The 19,189-nt window shown below is 55.2% G+C and overlaps 2 protein-coding genes across 5 annotated transcripts in view; both read left to right on the top strand.

The window, feature by feature from the left end:
• PODXL2 (podocalyxin like 2) overlaps positions 1-17,934 on the top strand; it is a 40,576-nt gene extending 22,642 nt beyond the window's left edge. For both annotated transcript variants that reach the window (XM_029241759.1, XM_029241760.1), the window contains exons 3-8: positions 7,496-8,217; positions 8,858-8,932; positions 13,515-13,671; positions 14,003-14,064; positions 16,763-16,942; positions 17,577-17,934. In XM_029241759.1, the coding sequence (XP_029097592.1) occupies positions 7,496-8,217; positions 8,858-8,932; positions 13,515-13,671; positions 14,003-14,064; positions 16,763-16,942; positions 17,577-17,789 (1,409 nt within the window). In that variant the 3' untranslated portion in view covers positions 17,790-17,934. The remainder of the gene's footprint in view (positions 1-7,495; positions 8,218-8,857; positions 8,933-13,514; positions 13,672-14,002; positions 14,065-16,762; positions 16,943-17,576) is intronic.
• A 173-nt stretch (positions 17,935-18,107) lies between these two features.
• ABTB1 (ankyrin repeat and BTB domain containing 1) overlaps positions 18,108-19,189 on the top strand; it is a 6,901-nt gene continuing 5,819 nt past the window's right edge. For all 3 annotated transcript variants that reach the window (XM_029243291.1, XM_029243290.1, XM_029243289.1), the window contains exon 1: positions 18,108-18,247. In XM_029243291.1, the coding sequence (XP_029099124.1) occupies positions 18,192-18,247 (56 nt within the window). In that variant the 5' untranslated portion in view covers positions 18,108-18,191. The remainder of the gene's footprint in view (positions 18,248-19,189) is intronic.

Raw genomic sequence — 19,189 nt, 5'->3', positions numbered from 1 at the left:
GGAACAAAAGCCAGCACTGTAGTGAGATTAAGAGAAAAACAAAAAGGCCTAGACGCAGCTTACGTGCCGACACTGGGTGAGTTAAGAGATCTTCCTTTACCCTCTGATCTGTTAGCCTCAGGTTAGTGTTTAACAGTCCCTTCACCAAACATTTACTGCATGCCTACTCTTGATTTCATGACCACCCTTAAAACTGGCGAATCCAGAATTTTCACAAGAGGAGATAAATGACAAGGGGAAGGGTTGAGAATAAGGAATAATTACGGTTATGTAGCCCCAGGAAAAGAAGGCTAAACTGGGGCAACTAAGAGAATATGTAGGGTTTTTTCCCCCTGAGGAAGATGCTTCCCAGGTTCTCCTCATTTAGCAGATAAAACAGAAATGGGCTTAAGTTGTAAGCGAACCATCCCAGTTGGGTTTAAGGAAATTGGGGAGAAAAAAAGCCAATGACACAGAAATGTCTCCCTAAGGAGGCCAAGACATGTTCTTGAAGAAGATTGCAGACCATTTTTCTAGACGTTGTCTAAAAATTCCCTTCCGAATAATTTGCCCTTATGCGTACATAATTCTGCCATTTACAGTCTGTACAGTTTTATTTGTGTTGTAATAAAGATAAATAAGAAATTCGCTCTATTGAGTTACCATTAAAGTAACTTCTAGCAATGCCATCATGCCTCGGCCAAGGGCCAAGGCCCATCAGGGAACCTCCCAGGTCCTTCTGCTGTCAGGACCCTGGACTCTTCGGGATCCCGCCGCAACTACACCTCAGCACACATCCGTGTGCCTGGCTGTGTGCTGAGCTCTGGGATGCAGAACCTGCAGGTGACTTTCAGGGGAGGAAAGAGTGCCTCGGTGGGCCCAGGGTTGTGCATCCCTTATGTCATTCATTTTAGCCTCACGTTCCAGAGTGGTGGCTGTGCGGAGCCCCCGGGCCGGTCACCCAGAATTCCAGCCCCCCTTGCAGAACTCTGAAGCTTGGCCCTGGCTCTTAAATGTCACCCAGGCTGGTGACCGAAGCCCAGCTTCAGAGGATCGGGACCAAGGGGATGATGCTGCTGCGTCAGCTGAAGCTAGCTCTGGCGCTGCCTGGCTGACCGGGGACGTGTCTTGAGAGACTGGCTTCGACCACACGAGAACCTGAGGTTGGCAGCTTCACAGCTGCAACAGGTCTGGGCCTCACCACGCAGAGCAAGTGTCATCCCTTCTCTGAGCTTTGCTCTGCATCTGTGAAAGCAGGTCTGTGGGCCTGCTGATGTCACAGGGCCCCGCTCTGGGATGCGCAGGCCTGATGTCCCCCAGGGCTCTGGGGAAGATGTCGTTTCCAGCGGAGCCACTTGGGGGTGCTGCTGCTCCCCGCACTGTTGGCCGGTGTTTCAGGCAGGGGAGCTGATGGGGCCGGGTGCATTGGACGAGGTCCCAGGTGGGCCTCTGGTATCTCAGGGATAGGGAGGGCACCTGGCCGGCTGAGCCCCGGGCAGCGTGGCCACTCCTTGACCCTCCACCCTTTGAGGCCAAGCTGGAGCCTCCGCCTGGGGGACCTGCTCTGTGAGGGACCTTTACTGTCTCTCCATTGCCCCCGCTGTGACCGCCCTCCGGGGCACAGGGACAGGCTTTGACTTGCTTTCAGGCTGTCTCGAACGTGTCTCTTGGGCATCTCTGCTTGCTCACACCTGTGTCCAGATATGTGGTGTGTTTGTCCCTGACAGGCTATTGGGGTTTGTGGAACCCTACTCCAACGCCTGAAGCAGGTGGAAAAGGAGGGCAAAGCCTGGGCTACTAGCAGGATGGAGCACCACTCTCCATGTCCACGGGGCTGTCAGTGGACAAGTGTCTGGTCTGGTGTCCAGGATTTGGGGCATCAGGCCATGCTTGATGCTGCTCCCGGAGACGGGAGCGCTGGCAGGGGCCACCTCGCCTGGGGAGGAGACCCATTCCCTCCCTTCATCCTGCAATTTCTGGTGCATTTTCTCCACGACCTCCCTCTAGTCCTCCCCGCTCCCTCCAGTCCCCTCCTCCCCCTCCCTCCAATCCTCTCCCCCTCTCACCAGTCCCCTCCTCCCTGTCCCTCCATTCCTCTCCTCCCTCCCTCCAGTCCCCTCCTCTCCCCCCCTCTAGTCCCCTCCTACCCGCTCCAGTCCCCTCCTCCCAGTAGTCCCCTTCTCCCACCTCTTCACTCTGCCCATCTCCATCCCTCTCCTTTTCCTCCATTGTCATTTTACTCCTGGTCTCTGCAAGATGAGTGCTGAGGCTTCCTCATTCCTCCAAGGTCGCTACCCTCTGGAATCTTGGTCTTCCTCCCTTAGACACCTGAGTGGGACGAACGCTCCGCTTCTTCCCCACTGGGATTGTTCACCTGCCTTGTGCTCCTGTATTCCTTTCTCCTGGAGGTCAGAAACTGTTAGTCCACACAGCCTGCCCTGTCCCCTGCCTTCTCTGTTTTCTGGTGGGTAGCTTTGTGTTTGCAGAAAACTTCCAAGAATAATTCCCATATACCCTTCACTTAGATCCCCCATTATTAACATTTTGTCACATTTGCTTTGTTATTCTGTGTATGTATATATGGATGTATATACGAGAGTTTTTCCTAAATCACTTGACAATAAGTTGCAGGCAAATTCCCCTTGACCCTTAAGTACTTCAGTGTGTATTTCTTAGCAAAGACATTCTGTTACCAAACCACAGTACCATGATCAAAATCAGGAAATTGACATCGATACAATACTGTTACATAACTACAAACTTTACTCAAACTTTGCCAGTTTTCCCAGCAATGTCCTTAGTAGCAAAAAAAAAAAAAAAAAAAAAAAAAAAAGTTACTGTTTCCACTTCGCTGTTCAGTCCAGGATCATGTCCTGCATTTAGTTCTCATGTGTCTTCTGTCTGTTTTATTCTGGAACACTCCAGTCTGTCTTTCAGGATTGTGATGTTTGCTTTTTTAAGGAGACAGGCCAGTTATTTTGTAGAAGACTTCTCAGTTTTGGCTTGTCTAGTGTTTCCTCATAATTAGATTCAGGTTCTGTATTTTTGGAAGGAATGTCATACACGGTTTTTCTTTCTCAGTTCATCAGCGCGCGGTTACTCTTGGACAAGGCTCAGTTTCTTTGCTTGTTAGTCTACATTCACATTCGGATCCACTCCCCTGGGACCACCGTTTCCATCCCACCATGGTCTGTCCCCCAGCTGCCCCTGTGTCACGTCCTGTCATACTTCTGTAGTCTGTGCCCCCAGTGGGCGTCCCATTAGTTCTCATTTCTGGTGTAAGAGGCATTTCCCATATTCAGATCATATGCAGGCTTGTCAATAGATGATTGGTTGTTTCCTGCCTCTCTCCTGGATCCTGACTTACCACTCAGGTGCTTACTGTGCTCCTCCTTTGTGGAGCGCACTTCCAGAATGCTGCTGTTTTCTCTTACGATTTAACAATGTGAACATTCCTTTAATATTGGTAGTGGAGGAGGAGGAGGTGGAGGAAGAGCTTAAATTAACGGGGTGCTTGTACTGTTGGTGGTGCCCAGCTTCATCTCACTGAATCCAGACCACAGCCCTGTGTGCTGCGTACTCTTCATTTTTTTACAGGTAAGGAAGAGGTGGCACATGGACGTTAGGTTCCGTGACCGAGGCCATACAGTTGATAAGCAGTGAAACTGAAATCACACAGTAAAAGGGAAAGGAATAATTTTGGATGCTGTGAGGTGGTAAGAAAAAGTAGAAAAAGAAAATTCTGCTGATTCCAAGCACCAGTGAGCATCAGTTAGTGATTTGTTCAGTCACCAGAGACGAGAGGCTGGAAGAGGGTGGAGGCTTGCTGGGAGATGTCAATTTGGGAGACTTTAGTGTTGAGGCAATAGATGAAGTCTTCAGAAACAGTGAACTCACTGAGAAAGAAGTGCGGAAATGGTGAGTCCAGGGCGGATGGTTTGGAAGTGGTCACATTTAGGGAGAGGGGAGAGGAGCTGACACAGATCGTAAAGGAGACTCTGCATCGTGACTGGAGGCCCTGTTCTCTCCCTGTGGGGACACCCTGGGTGCGGGAGGTGGAAGGTGGGAGACGGGCTCAGCGAGCAGGCCTTGCTCTCCTGTCCACTCCGCCAGGCTCTGTGTTAGGTGCTGGGGACACAGGTGAAGAAGGTCCCCCTGCTTGTCCAGAGGAGCTTGTAACCTAGTGATTCCTATTTTATGTTGTTTAGGACAGTAGACCAGTGGTTGCCTTCAATGCTATTTTTATAAGACACATTTGTCAAAAGTGTCTCCGAAGCTTAGAATATCCATGCTAGAAAGAGCCTTAGAAATCCTAGGTATGGGCATCCTCATTTGTCTCGGGAAAAACTGAAGCCCAGGGTAGCTGAGGAGTTTGCCGTTGCTCAGACAAGCAAGGTGGTGGCAAGCCTTCTGGCTCCCAGATCATGTCACCAACAGCGTGACCACTGTGACCCCCGTGTTTGGCACGGGTCAGCATCAGGGTGAGCAGAGGGGTTGTCTGGTCAGCTTGCCCCTTGGGGACTGTCCCGCCCCAGTGGGACTCTGTGGGTCAGTGGCTCGCCATTCTGCCACGGCCCAGGCTCTCTCTGAGCTGCTGGTTGTTTCCACCGCTTCTTGAGGGTGTCCAGTGCCCTTTTCCTCTGGATTTCACTGTTTCTGTTAATGGAATGGCTCTTCGCACAGTGCTCACCTCCTCCCGTTAGCCAGCTGCCTCTGTCCCAGGGCCGGCTCTTGCATCCATTCCTGTCTCGTCACTTCCACTATTGTCACTCCATTTATCTCTCCTGATCCACTGCGACAAGCCCCTAACTCTTCTCTGCCTTCTTCCATCCCCTCCTTCATCTAATTCTTGTGCGTTGCTGTCAGATTAATCCTCTAAGAATGAAATTGCACGATTGTAAGGGCTTTTTATATGTTTTATTGCCCAGACACCCATCTGACGTTCTGTTACATAGGTTCCCGCCAGGCGGTCAGCCAGCCCATTTCAGTCCTGTTTTTATTTTGCATTTCAGTTTTAAACAGGTCTGTTACAAAGTTCTTACTTCTCTTGAAGTAAAACATTATTGTTCTCCTTGTTTTATGGTGTAGTTGTCTCTTGAATCTCTGAAGAGGTTAATGATCAGCTCTTCAAAGCGCTTCTTTGTTGACAAGATTAGCCCTTCTCTCAGAGGCCAGTTGCTTTGCTTTCTCACCCTCGTGCGTTTTCCTGAGCCTGGCTTTCCTCAGGTGTCTTGTGAGTCATGACTGTTCTTCCACGTTTGTACAGGTGGTACTAGATTGCTCAGTTTTAGGGGCTGTCGTGGGTTTCTTCAGCAGTTCTGTGGTCACTGTCCCACCAGCAGGCCTCACCCCAGCTGCCCTGTGTGGGGAACAGGTCAGCTTCCCTTCAGAGTGTGTGCAGGGGTGGAGGAGGGGAAGATCTTAAATTACTAAGTCTCTGCTGCCCTGAAGAGTGTAATTAACAAAGTGGGGGGTGGTGGACTGTTTTAATTATTCATTTAAATATTATAGTGGGAGTTCAGTGATCATTCAGCTTCTAAAAATCATACTTTTTCTTATGAAAAGTAATAATTCTTAGAGCCCTCTGGATCCTTGTTCTAATTTGAATAATTGCTCTCTAGGCCTGCTTCCCAGCTTCTGTCCTGAGATTGATTTTCATGACATTTCTCTTATATTTCTTGATTTCCCATGTCTTTTTGGATTTCTTGGAGAACTTCCTTAATTCATTCTTTCAGAATCTGTGGATAAGAAAACCTTTAAATCCTTACGTACATGACAATGTCTTTATTTTGTAATCACATTTGAATGATAGTTCAGTTGGGTATAAAACTCCCAGTTCAAAATAAGCTTCCCTCAGAATTTTGAACACATTTTTCGCTCCTGCAATCTAGTGTTATTAATTAGAAGCTTGGTGATGATTTGATAATCTGTTTCTTGTTCCTTTATAGGTAGCCCTCTGAGAGTTGGACTGTTGTGAGAATGAGGCTAGGTGTGAGTCTTTTATGATTCACCTTGTTTATTACCTTTCCAACATGAAGATTCATGTTGTGAGGCCTGGGAACTTTGTCTGGCTATTACTCCATTTTATTTCTATCTTTTTGAAAATCATATTGGCTAGTTACTAGACTTCGTACATTGATCACCTATATCTTTTAGCTTTTCTTTCCTTTTGCTTTTGCTCTGATGACTTTTCCTTGATTTTTCTTCTAGCTGTTCTATCGAATTTTCACATTTAAACAATCGAGTTTCAGTTTCCAAGAACTTTTCTTTTTTAAAGATTACTTCATTTTCTTATTAGCCTGTTCTTATTTTAGGGATGCAATATTTTTAGGTGTTTCTGAGGATACTCATTAGAATTTTTAAAATTATCTTGTGTTCCCTGAGTTTTCTGTTCTGTGTCCTTGCTAACCCCACAGTAGTCTCTCTCCTTAATTCTGATGGAAAGAGAGTCCCCCTCGTCCACTGCTGACTTTTTCTTTGTTAATTTTGGCTGAGGGGTTATCTGATCTTATAATCTCATCTGCTTTCCATGTTCCCAGAAATTTATCTACATTTTTTAGACACTCATTTTGACAGTGAAAAAAAAAAAATTTGTCATTTGACAGAAATTTGGGAGGAGAAGAATGAGCAGCTCAGTCAGTACCTGAGACCTTCCCCAGCCCTCTCAGTTCTACGCAGTATTTCAGAACTGTCTTTGATATTTATTATTTTGAAACAAAATGGCAGCCAATAACAGTTGTTACCTAGATATAGATTCTGATATTTGAATGAATTTCCAACAAACCTGGTCTGTGCTTTTCACGTGTCATTACCCTGACGGGGCCTGGGTTGCGCTGAGAAGCCAGATGTCCTGGTCTCCAGGAGGCCTCCGTATTCTGCTTCACAGTGTCGTTCCAGGGATGGCAGGGAGAGGAACCTCCCCTTCCACCCGCCGGCAGTGGCCCCGTGAGTGCTGGAAGGCTCCAGACGCTGGGTGGGCTCAGCCAGTGCCCCTCTCTGCTCTCCCAGCATCTTGCATTTCCCAGTCGGGACCTGATTTACAGAATAAGAGCACTGGCTAGGGACAGTGGTGGTCATCTGTGATCGCAGGGCTCTCAGACTTCATTGGGGGATTTCACCTGGAAGACGCCCACCCCAGCCCATTAGAAAAGGGGTGAAGGGTCGTGATAGGGTCTCCCGGGGAGAGCCCAGACAAGGCACCGCAGGGACCCTGTGCGCCAGATGTTAGCGGGGCCACTTCTGGGGAGCGTGTAGGCTTCGCACCTTCCCGTGTTCGTGGGACTTAAGTGGCAGAATTGTGTCATTTTATTCCCATGAAGGAAGTGAGGACCAGCCTGGCCCTTGTCCCCCCAGCCTGTCCCCACCAATCCACTCCTATTTCCCACACGATCAACTGTCCAACCTCCCCCCCGTTCCCCTGAGGATCTCACGGTTCTTTTTATCATCCGTTCAGCACGTACTCAGCAGATCGACGAATGATGAAGCTCGTGAATGAACTCTCCGTCTCTGTCTGTAGATTACGGTTTTCCAGACCTGACTGAGAAGGCTGGTCCCATAGAGGATACGGGCCAGAGTCAAGAGGGGGCGAGCCTCCCGTCTCCCCTGCCCAAGATGAGCCTGGTGGAGCCACCCTGGCGTGTGGTCCCTGGAGAGGAGGAAGAGGCGGAGCAGCTGCTGCCTGTGACCAGATCCCAAGAAGAACCCCGAAGTCAGGTCCACGGCTTTCCTCCCACCGGCAGCAGCCAGACCCCAGGGGCCCCCGAACACCGGCACGAAGAGTCTGGGGACCAGGCCTCCTCGGGTGTGGAGGTGGGGAGCAGCATGGAGCCGAGCCTTTCCCCGCCCACAGTCGCCCCAAGTCCAGTGACCCTGGGCGGTCAGGATGTGGCCGACTGGGGGGCAGGGGGCACGGTGTTGCCAGCCGCAGGGCACAGGCTAGAGTTGGAGGCCCCTCGGGAGCCCAGTGAGGAGGCCACTGCGGAAACAGCTGGCTTGGCCGGCCGGCCGGGGGAGGGACCGTCCCCGGCCTCGTTCCCTCAGACAGAAGCTCCCGGCGGGGCTGAGGCCTCAGACAAAGACCCCACGCACCCTGGAGCCTCAGCCTCTTTCTCACTGGCTCCTGGAGACACGGAGCTGACACCTTCCTCTGCTGCCGTGGGACGAGAAACCCTCAGCCAGCTGCCCCAGGAAGGGCAGCCCGCCGCCGCTCCGTCTGGGACACCCTGGGACTCCACGCAGGTAAGGGAGGGTGCTCGCGGGCTGCCCGGCCATGCCCAGCTCGCGGCATGGGGAGAGCTCTGCCGGGCCCCGGGACAGCGGGTGGATCCCGGGCAAAACTTTGGGGGGCACAGCTCGTGGCCCAGCAGCGGGCATCCTCTTCACACTGAGGGGCACAGGCTCGGCACCCCCGCCCAGTAGTCATGGGTTCGGGTGCCCTCTGCTCGTCACAGCCGCCGAGGGTGGGTGCTGACAGCGCTCTGGCCAGCCCCACCTCCACGCCCCCCACCACTGTGCAGTTGCCCCTGCTTTCCTCCTCACCCGCCCACCCCGACACCAAAAGGAAAGGAGGGTCCCAGGTGGTCAGCTGTGCGTCTGGCCCCCAGGCATGCTACTGTTTGCCCTTCAGAACGTTACACATGCGTTTGCCTTTGAAAGACTCCAGGCTGGCCCCTGCAGCCGGGCCCCTGTGACACGGCTTCCGCCTCCACTCCCTCCAGACATCGGGTTGGTGAACCTCGGCCGGGTCCTGGGCATGTCACCTTGCGGAGGCCGTCTGCTCTCACCCAGCTGTCACACCCATGCCTGGCCTCGCCCTCCTAGCTTCTCACTGGGTTCCGTCCACCCTCCCTCCAGATGCCCTTCTTATTTCTTTGCACAGGTGATCTGCAAAGACTGGAGCAACCTAGCCGGAAAGAACTACATCATCCTGAACATGGCGGAGAACGTGGACTGTGTGAGTGCTGGTGCGGCAGGCCGGGCCGGGGTGGGTGGCCTGACCCCCTGGGGGGAGCCAGCTCCCACCAACGTCTGAGAAAAGAGGGCTCTCGGGTTTTTAAATCCCCAGGGCTCTTTGTGCCTGCCCCCCTCCGTTTTTGATTCTGTGTGTGATGTCGTCTCTCTATGAGGATATTGAAATTGCTTTCTGAAGAGTTGATTTCTCCCTGTACGGGACGCTTTCCCCATTTGTTAGTTTTGTTCTCAATTTTCCAGCATCCTCTCCTCAGATGTCTGGCGGCATTTGTCTGGTGCTGTTTAAGGAGGGCCAGCAAAAGCTGTTCGGAAGCTTTGAGCCTGGGGGTGGGCTTCACTGTAGCTTCTCGGGAGGGTGGTCTGGCCGGGCCATTTCATTTGAAAATTTCTAATGTGAGTGTCTTTAGGGCCTTCCTCTTGGGTGATTAGATTCTTGGAAAAAGGAACTTCTGTCCTTCGGGTAGGGTATGGGGCTGGCCGCCAGGGTTCTGGGAGCAGCTTGGGAGAGGGCTGTGTTTCTGTGTTAGGACACATGTGCCTGATGGGTGAGTTCATTCACTGCACCCATTCGCAGTGTGAGCCCCTCCCACAGCTGGGTCTGGTGTCCTCAAGGTCAGAGACCCTCTATTTTACCATCATTAAAGAACAAGCTTCCCGTCTTCTGCAGGGAGAAGGGATGTTTGTCAGCTGTGCGGTGTCAGGGGGAACTAGGGGTCCATAGCTTCTTAAACACACTCTCAGTGTGGTCCTGTGCTGGTGCCGTTTCCATTCTCTCTCCCAGAGGGAGCCAGTGCCACTTATCCAGAGCGTTTGGCAAGTTGGGCGAGAAGTCTGGGTGCTCCTCAGCTCTCCCCGCCTGGCTCAGCGTCTGGCTCTCTCGGGCTTGCTGAACTGGGAAACTCTGACTCACCCATCCGCCTCCGGTGATCACATGCTGTGGCTCTTGTCTCCTCTGCTGTTTTGTTGTGGTTTTGTCTTTGTGGTTTTAGACCTTAAAAGAAAAAAACCTTCCTTCTTGCTTAGTGTGTTTGGTAGAAAAGTGAAAGTACATGCACACATTTAATCCACAAGTGACCAACGAGGTGTTCTGTTTTTCCCAGCATCTTTATAAAGTGATAGATTGTAACATCATTGGTGTGTTTTAATCCAGGGCAGTGCAGTTATTAGTCTTACTGATGCTCACTCTGTTAACTGGAAATAAAGCACGATGTAAGGGCTGTGAGTCGAGTTCACTCAGTGTCTGACTGAGGACGGTGGCCTGGGAGACAGCCTCTCGGGTGGACGAGCCAGGATACATATGAACTTCGGTGAAGGGGATGCATGCAGCGGAGACCTCAGGGAAAGGTCACTGCTGGCCTTGAGGACCAGATGTCTCAGTTAATGATTTGAGTGCTTTTCTGTGTGTGGGACAATGCAGGAATCTGGGGTCAATGCCATTCTTCCTTAGTATACATTTTAACTCTCTGGGGGCCCATATATCCAGACACAGAATGCTTCGTCCTGCATTCCTCTCAGAGTGTAGGTCAGCGACTGCAGTGGCTTAAGACTTGATCCTTGTGGAACTGAGTGGCAGGCAGCCTGCGTTGCCTACAGCCCCATCTTTGGCCAGTGAAAGCCTCAACTCAGAGTTGGCTTCTGAGTCCTTTTGACCAACCTTTAGTGTTTGCTAGTTTCCCTGCTTTCTGTGCACGAGGATGTTCCACGCTGTTCTTGAATGTTCCCTTCCCCGGACACGGAATCAACATTCTTCAAGGAGCTCTCATGGCTTTTATGGGGACTTGAGACTCTGGAGTTTGGGGTGCACATACTTGAACAATGAAGTCTAAAGTTAATGTCTCTGTTCTCTTCCCAAAGAACACATAGAAGCTTAAATGCTTTCATTCTGCTTTCCCTGTTTTTGTCTGGTTTGTTATTCTCATTTAACACTTGACATCCACCTAATTAGTCAATATTATTTTTTACGGTGGATTTTTTAATTATAAAAAAATCTTAACATAAAATTTATCATTCTAATCATTTTTAAGTGTACGGTTGTGTTAAGTACATTTACATTATTGTGAAACAGATCTCCAGAACTTTTTCATCTTGCAAAAACTGAAATTCTGTCCCCATTAAACAACTCCATTTCACCCCTCTCTCAACCACCCTTCTACTTTCTGTCTCCATGAATCTGAGTGCTCTGGGCCCCTCATATTAGTGGGATCGCACAGTATTTGTCTTTTTGTGACATCTTGGGCACGTTCCAACGGGTGGCGCCGTGGGGTCAGCCTGTATGCGTACGTTCACCTTCCCTGGATACTGTCCAGCGACTTTCCACGGTGACTGTGCCAGTGACTCTGCGGCAGCGCCTGGGTGCTCTGGGGCTGCCGTGTCTGCCGGCCACCGGTGTTGTTTTTCATTTTAGCCATTTTGCGAGGTGTGTAGTGTGGTGGCATCACTTGGTGGTTTTACTTTGCATTTCCCTGATGATCAACAGAGTTGAACAACTTTTCATGTGTGTTTTAGCCTCTTGGTCAAGTGCCTCATTGGATCTTTTGCTCATTTATCGACGGGGTTATCTGACTTCTTATTTATCGACTGGGTTATCTGACTTTTTATTTATTGATGTCTGTAAATTATTCATATGTCCTGGATATGAAACCTCTGTCTCGTATACATATTGTAAATGTTTTCTCCTACCCTGTGGGGTGCCTTTTCACCCTCTTAATAGTACCCTCTGATAAATGGAAGTTCTTAATTTTTTTAAACTTCATCATAAAATACGCCAACTTATCAGCTTTTTCGTTCATGGTTAGTGGTTTCGTCGGGTCCAATTTAGAAATGTTTGCCTACTCCAAGGCCATGCTTGTTTCTAAAAGCTTTAGATCTGAAATGCATCTGGAATTGACTTTGGTGTGTGGTGTGACCTATGAGTCCAGGTATGTTTTTTCTTTTCTGCTGAGATACCCAGTCGTCCCAGCACCTATGACTGAATAAGTCCTTTCAATCCTCACAGTAAGCCCACGGATTTAGGACCGATGCCCACATTTTCAGATGGGGAAACTGAGGCTCAGAGAGGTACAGTGTGTTGCTAAAGGTCACAGAGCCGATAAATGGCAGAACCAAGATTTGAATCCATATTTGATTCCAAAGCCACGGACACTCACTTTCCATCTACAGAATAAATGTATGAGATACCTAGTCATCAGACTCTCCCAGAACTGACTTTGTGGGTCTAGGGCTTAAGCCAGGCAAACGTCTGGACCCTGAAAATGGGGGGTGTGCGCAGGTGGTGGAGCACAGGGCTGCAGCCCACACACACACGGGGAGGCGCCGCCCCAAGGAGGGCTCAGGCACGGCTGCCCCTCCCCTGCACGCACACACGGACGGTAGCGGCCATTTCAGGAGCTGGGGCTTCCCGAGCCGCTCGCTCGGGCCATCTCCAGGTACCAGCCTTCTCCCAGGTGTGGAACTGAGCAGGCGTCTCTTAGGCTGCTGAGCCTAACGCTCGTGAGAGCCTGCACTGGGCACTTGCCATGGCAACAAGGCCCTTCATCACGTTAGTAGCATGACAGCCACGCTCCTTAGCTTGGGCCCCAGCAGAAAGGAGGGCCCACAAGGCTGGCCTGGAGAGACGCCTGTGTCTCATGGGCAGAGACACCTGGCTCGCGGCCCCGCGGCTGGGAGCATTGGAGACAGGAGCCCACGTACAGGAGGGAGGGGCTGCTGGGGGCCAGGGGTCGGGGGACCCGGCCAGAGGAGGGCCTCTTCCCAGACGGGCCAGGAAGGGACAGTGACAGGCTGGGAGCCAGAGGCAAGGCCTCCTGCCCCATGCCGAGTTCCTGTTCAGTGCCAGCCTCTTGCTTTTGTTTTTAAGTTGTGTGATTACCTGTGTACAAGCTGAAGGAAATCTCAGCAGCACAAGAGCGTCAGATGGGAAAGAAGTCTCCTTTCCCCTTCTCCTGCCCCTCCCTGCGGCCAGGGGTCTACCATTATGGCCATCTCTGCTAATTGTCCTGGGCACCGCTGCACCCTGCGAGGACACAGGCGTCTTGTTTTTAAAATCTATTTTATACATATTAGTGTATATATGTCAACCCCAATCTCCCAGTTCATCCCCACCCCCCGCTTTCCCGTCTCGGTGTCCACACCTTCGTTCTCTACAGCAGACTCTTCCTTGACTCCCCAGCTTTGAGCCCTGTCTCTCCAGTGACAGGCGGAGGGGAGTTTGGGGAGGATGCCTCCCGCCTCGGTGGCCGTATTGACGCGCACTCTCTTGTCCTCCCCCCCGACATACTCGTCCGTCACATGACACGTCTGGACACTCAGGCCCCGCGTGAGTGCAAGAGGCCAAGGCAGGAGGGGGCATCTGGACGCCTGCAGGGACCAAGTGGACTCAGGTCTTGCTGTGCCCACTGTCCCCCGAGGCCAGGCTCACAGCCTCCTCCGCGGTCCCCAGAGGTCCCTGAGCAGCCACTCTGGGCAGCCCGCTGGCCTTTCCCGGGTCAGAGGGGCCCAGGCATAGAGGCTGGGGTCGGGGGGCATCACCCCTCACAGAACGCGGGGCTTTCTCTCCGCCCTTGTAGGAGGTGTTCCGGCGGCACCGGGGGCTGCAGCTCCTGGCCCTGGTGGAGGGGGCGCTGCCCCGCCACGGCCGCAGCCGCCACGGGCACTGGCGCATCTCCCTGAGCAAGCCCAGCGAGAAGGAGCGGTACCTGCTGATGACCTTGGTGGGCGAGCAAGGTGAGTGGGGGCCGCGGGGAGGGCAAGCTGAGTCCCAGCTGGACTCCCTGGTTCAGGGTTCAGTGACGCCCACGGGCCTGCGTTCTGGAGAGAAGGAGGATGAGTGCACCCTGGTCGGGAGGGAGGCGCAGGCCCATGTACTCTGTGTGGTGGGGGAGGGGCCGTGGGTGTGGCTTCTGGAAGGGGCCAGCGGGTGGGCAGCAGGTACGGGTCATGGTCTGTGTGGGCTCCAGGCTGGGGAGTGAGGCTCGGAGGCTCAGACAGGGGGTCCGAGGGTCAGGAGCCTGAGCACCTCTGCGGCCAGGGCTGTGCTGATGGTGCGTTTCCCTAGGGGTGGTGCCCACTCAAGACGTCCTCTCCGTGCTGGGCGACATCCGCAGGAGCCTGGTGGAGGTAAGAGTGCGGCCGTGCTCCCTGCACCCCTAAAACTCTGGGGCGGGGCTGCCTTCCCTGAGGCGTGAGGGCCTGCGTGGCGGGGTGCGGCCTGAAGCAGCTCTGGACAGCTCCTGCCTCCGGTCTCCGAGGCCCAGCTCCCGAGGAGCACGGAGCTACCAGCTGTGGTACGTGTGACATGCGACAGCAGGCACAGACCCAAGCCATGGAGGGAGGTGGTCAGGAGAGGATGCAGAGGGAGGGGCCCCCCGAGGGGATCTTGGAGGGTAAGTGGAGTTCTTTGGTGGCCGGCGGAGAAGCGCCACGTCTAGCCAGGAAACCGTGCAGAAGCCTGGTGGGTGGGGAGAACGTGGCGCAGTTCCCAAAGGCACAAAAGAAAGTGTCACCAGGCACTCCCCACTGAGAGTCCCGCGCTGGGCCAGCTCGGGGGCCCCGGGGTGGGGTGGGGGGGGGGCGACCCAGGCAGTCCACCGCCCACCTGGCCGACCCCAGGGACCTGGGCTGAGGAGACAGGCTGGCTGACCTCTACTCCAGATCCACCTTCCCCAGAGGAGGAAGTGCAGTTCCTCACCTCCCTTCTTGAGGACAGCCCATGTCCTCCAGGCCCCGTCCACTCACTGGAATCCAGGGGCCTTATCAGTCCCCTTAGTTCTCAAGAGCTCTGCAGTATTTGTTTTTTGTTTTTTTATTTAATTAATTTATTTATTTTTGGCTGCGTTGGGTCTTCGTTGCTGTGCACGGGCTTTCTCTAGTTGCGGCGAGCGGGGGCTGCTCTGTTGTGATGCGGCGGCTTCTCATTGTCGTGGTTTCTCTTGTTGCAGAGCACAGGCTCTAGGTGCGCATGCTTCAGTAGTTGTGACACGCGGGCTCAGTGGTTGTGGCTTGCGGGCTCTAGAGTGCAGACTCAGTAATTGTGGCACATGGGCGTAGTTGCTCCGCGGCTTAGTTGCTCCATGGCATCTTCCCGGACTAGGGCTTGAACCTGTGTCCCCTGCATTGGCAGGCGGATTCTTAACCACTGCGCCACCAGGGAAGCCCCTTGCAGTGTTTTTAGTTTGTTTTTTATATATTTATTTATTTGGCTGTGTCGGGTCTTAGTTGCGGCATGAGGGATCTTTAGTTGTGGCATGTGAACTCTTAGTTGTGGCATGTGGGATCTAGTATCATAACCAGTGATCGAACCCAGGCCCCCTGCATTGCGAGTGTGGAGTCTTAGCCCCTGGACCACCAGGGAAGTCCCTCGAGAGCCCTCCAGTGTTTGTTGACAGAGCTGAGGCACCCGTGCCCGTGGGCCCCACCTCCTTATCTAGTCCACGCCAGGCTGGGGGTGGCCTCCGTGGTGGTTTGCGGCTTTTTGATAAGTGTGCTGAGTGCCAGACTGGGTTCTCTCACCCGGCCCTGAGCACCACCCTGGGGTTGTAAGCAGTAAATAAGGCCCCCTGTTGAGTACCGTAGGTGCCCCATTTAAGACGGGAGCTGAAACCCAGAGCAAGGAGCTGACTTGCCCAAAATGGCACAGCTAGTGCGTGGCTGAGCCAGGCTTTGGACCAGGCCTGAGAGATTCAAGAGCCTGGGCCTTTCACCGTGATGCTGTATCTACACCACCTGGGTAGCCATGGGGGGGGGGGGCCGGTCCAGTTGTGAGACTTGGGGTTCATGAACACTGGGGGGCTGGTGGAAAGTTGGGTTTAACCTTTTTTACAGACCCTTCTGCTTCTCCCCTCCCCTGGGTATTCTGGCTTTACCAGACGTTTCATTCAGACTGATTCGGCCGAAAAGCATGCTGGGTCTTTGGACGTATATTAGTGGGCAGATTTAGCACGTGCATTGGTGGTGAATCTAGCAGGAGAACTGAGCCTTGATAACTTAAAAAGTGAATAGAGAAAGTGCTGGAAATATACAGGTGGTTCACAGGAAGAAGAGCTAATACCTGGCTTTAGAAAGGGGGACTCCCAGGTCTCTGCGCCGGAGCCAGTGGACGGCACCCTCACCCTGGCACCTGTCATCTGATGATGGCACCTCGCCGTCCCTGCTTTCCTCCCCCCGAGATGCAGATTGTGGAGAGTGTCTCCCTGACCCGGTAGGGACAGAGCAGACACTCGGCCAGAGAAGGCCACCCACTCAAGACAACCCACAGTGTCGGGGGGTGTTGGGCAGCTAAATGACATTGGTGACCACTCCAGTGGGAAGAGGGAGGAAGCTGGGAGACTGGGGGTGGCAGAGGACGTGCACTCTCTGGCCCACAATGGCCATAATGATACCGGGACACCCCTGCCCCCCAAGGTAGAAGCTGTGTTTGCAATTCCTTGCGGTGTGTGGTGGAGAATGTGAGGAGAGAGCTTCACAGCTGCTCGTGTCCTTTTTCAAGCTGGTGGGGACAGTGTGGATTGTGACTGCCGGCATGGGGCCAACCTCAGTGGGGGCTTAGGGCCACCACCAGGTGGGTTTAGGGCCAAACGTCGCCTGCAGCAGGGTCAGAGCCACTTCGGGCTTGTGAGGAGTCTGGGGATGGAGGCGCCCTCAGGCAGCGTGGGCTGGGGATCGGGCAGGGTCCTCGCTGAGCACAGGTCCAGCCAGGCCTCTGAGGGAGCTTGTTCCAAGCCTGTTCCCCGTCCCTGAGCTCCGACCCCAAGGGCCCTGTGGGGAGCCCTGGCACCCTAGGATCTCGGCTAAGGAACCGGGCCCCTCCCGCCCCCAGATTGGCATCCAGAACTACTCCACCACCAGCAGCTGCCAGGCCCGGGCCAGCCAGGTACGCAGCGACTACGGGACGCTCTTTGTGGTGCTGGTGGCCATCGGCGCCATCTGCGTCATCATCATCGTGCTCGGCCTGCTCTATAACTGCTGGCAGCGCCGGCTGCCCAAGCTGAAACACGTGGTGAGCGAGCGTGGAGCCCAGTGGGGCAGGGGGCTGGGCCGCGGTGGTGCCGGTGAGGGGGTGCCCAGCAAGCTCAGACATCTGAGGCTCAGTGTCCCCATCTGCCGTGGGGTGACTGCGGGTGGGGCGCTAGTGCAGGGCCTGGCCCCCAGTCGCCCTCTGCAGGGCGCCAGCCTCGCATTAGGTGCCGGAGGTGCAGGGAGTGGGACGTTGGCTGCACCCGCAGGGCCGCTGCTGGGGGGGGCGGGCGGCCTCGCAGGCCTGGGCTCCTGTGGATGCCTCACCAGACAGGCCCTGGCTTGGGGTCTTGGGGTCAAGAGGAGGCTCCAGCAGCCTGGCAGCTCCCCCCAAAGGAGGGGCCAGGGCACAAAGCTCCTGTTTCCCATGAGTCCCTTTAGAAGGGGTGGGTGGTGGTGGGAGGGATCAGATGGTGTCAGGGAGGCCGTGGGTCTGTTCCGTGCGCAGGGTCAGTAGTCATTTTAAGAAAGGACCCAGAGCCGAAGGGGCCTGCGTCCATCAGGGTCCGCTGGGGTTCCCTGCGTGCGGTTTCGCCGCCGGCCTGAGGACCGGTGAAGGGATGAAGCGGGGGCGGCGGGGGCCCGGCGTGCTCTCCCAGCGGCCCCTCCCGCCGCAGTCGCACGGCGAGGAGCTGCGCTTCGTGGAGAACGGCTGCCACGACAACCCCACGCTGGACGTGGCCAGCGACAGCCAGTCGGAGATGCAGGAGAAGCAGCCCAGCCTGAACGGCGGCGGCGCCGTCAACGGCCCGGGGGGCTGGAGCGCGCTCATGGGGGGCAAGCGCGACCCCGAGGACTCGGACGTATTCGAGGAGGACACGCACCTGTGAGGGGCTGTGCCCCGCCCGGCCCTCGGCGCGGGGTCCCTGCTTTCCCCCGACTCACGACGCACCTCGGCCCCATCCCCGTCCCCACCCGACGCCCCGAGGGGCTGCCCCGGGACCCCATTAAAGCCGCCCGGAGAGCACGCCGGGCCCCGCGCCTCCGCCTGCGCGACTGGTTTTTGCGCTTGGGGGCGGAGTGGGGGGAGAACGTGTGTGATAAGCGGGGGCGATGGACTAAGGGGAGGGGCGGGGCGGGCGCATCCCGGGTCGGTCCTCCGGGCGCCAGGCGCCGCTGCGGAGCGGGCGGGGCGGGGCGGAGCGGGCGGGGCGCGGCGCGGCGTGTTTATATCCGGCGGGGCTTCGCCGCTGCCCTGGGGTCGCCGGGCCGGGGTCGGGGACGTCCGCGGCATGGATACCTGCGACCTGTTCTCCAGCTGCAGGAAGGGGGACGTGGGCCGAGTGCGGTGAGGAGCCGTGGCCCCGAGGAGGGTGTGAGTGGGCCGCCCGCGGAGCGCCTGGCCGGGGTGGGGGTGGGGGACGGGGGCGGCCCGGGCGCCGAAGCAGGACCGCCCCGGTCCAGGCAGCTCTCTGAGCGGGGCCGCGGGGGTCGGGTGCTGGCGTGACTCTTTCCGGGAGTCCCGGAGGAGAGGACTGCCACGCGGACGCCCGGAGGAGGCGGAGAGGGGCAAAGAGAAGAGAAGGGCCCGGAGGTCAGACCCTGGGGGCAGGCCTGGGACGCCCCCTACGTGGCTCCTCTGATGAGCTGCGGAGCCCGCGCTGGGAACGCCTGTGGCCCGGAACCAGTCTCTGGTTCTCAGAAGTTCGGGAACTCTTAATTGCGGTTGACGCAGCCCGGGTGCTGCAATCGCCGTCCCCGCGGGCCGCACGGGGAGGGGAGGGGCTGCTGATGTGGGATAAGAGGCACCTGTTTTCCTTCCCCCATCCCTGGTCCCGACCTCCCCTAGCGCCCTCCCCGGGCCAGTCGGGGACTTCCTGAGCCCCGCAGCTTCTCCGGGCTCCTCCCCAGGGTCGGGTGACACCTGGGAGTTAGTTGGTAGCCCCCAAAGTGTGGTGCAGTCTGAGATCCAACCTGGGCGTCTCCTCGAAGTGGGTTCCTGTCCATCACCATTCTTGGTGGTCTCCCCTCACCCGTCTCCTCTGCTGCCTTGTTTCCTGACTTCCGCCTTCTATATAATCTGTCCATTTTTCGTTTCCACGCTGCCAGGATGTCTGCAAGTCTCCTGGTCGTCCTGTCCACCTCCAGTCCCTCTGCCCTGGGAAGGCTAACCTGCCACCCCATGCAGCCCGAGGGTTCGGGTGGAGGCAGGGCCCCACCCCCTCCTCTCTCTCTCTCTCCCCCTCTCTCCCTCTCCCTCTCCCTCCCCCTCCCCCCCCCCCTCCCCCCC

This window comes from Monodon monoceros, unplaced genomic scaffold (assembly GCF_005190385.1).
Source record: "Monodon monoceros isolate NGI ecotype Baffin Bay Population unplaced genomic scaffold, NGI_Narwhal_1 Super_Scaffold_3, whole genome shotgun sequence".
Classification (NCBI taxonomy): Eukaryota; Metazoa; Chordata; class Mammalia; order Artiodactyla; family Monodontidae; genus Monodon; species Monodon monoceros.
The sequence above is the reverse complement of the archived record's forward strand: the minus strand, read 5'-3'. Positions and strand labels throughout refer to the sequence as shown.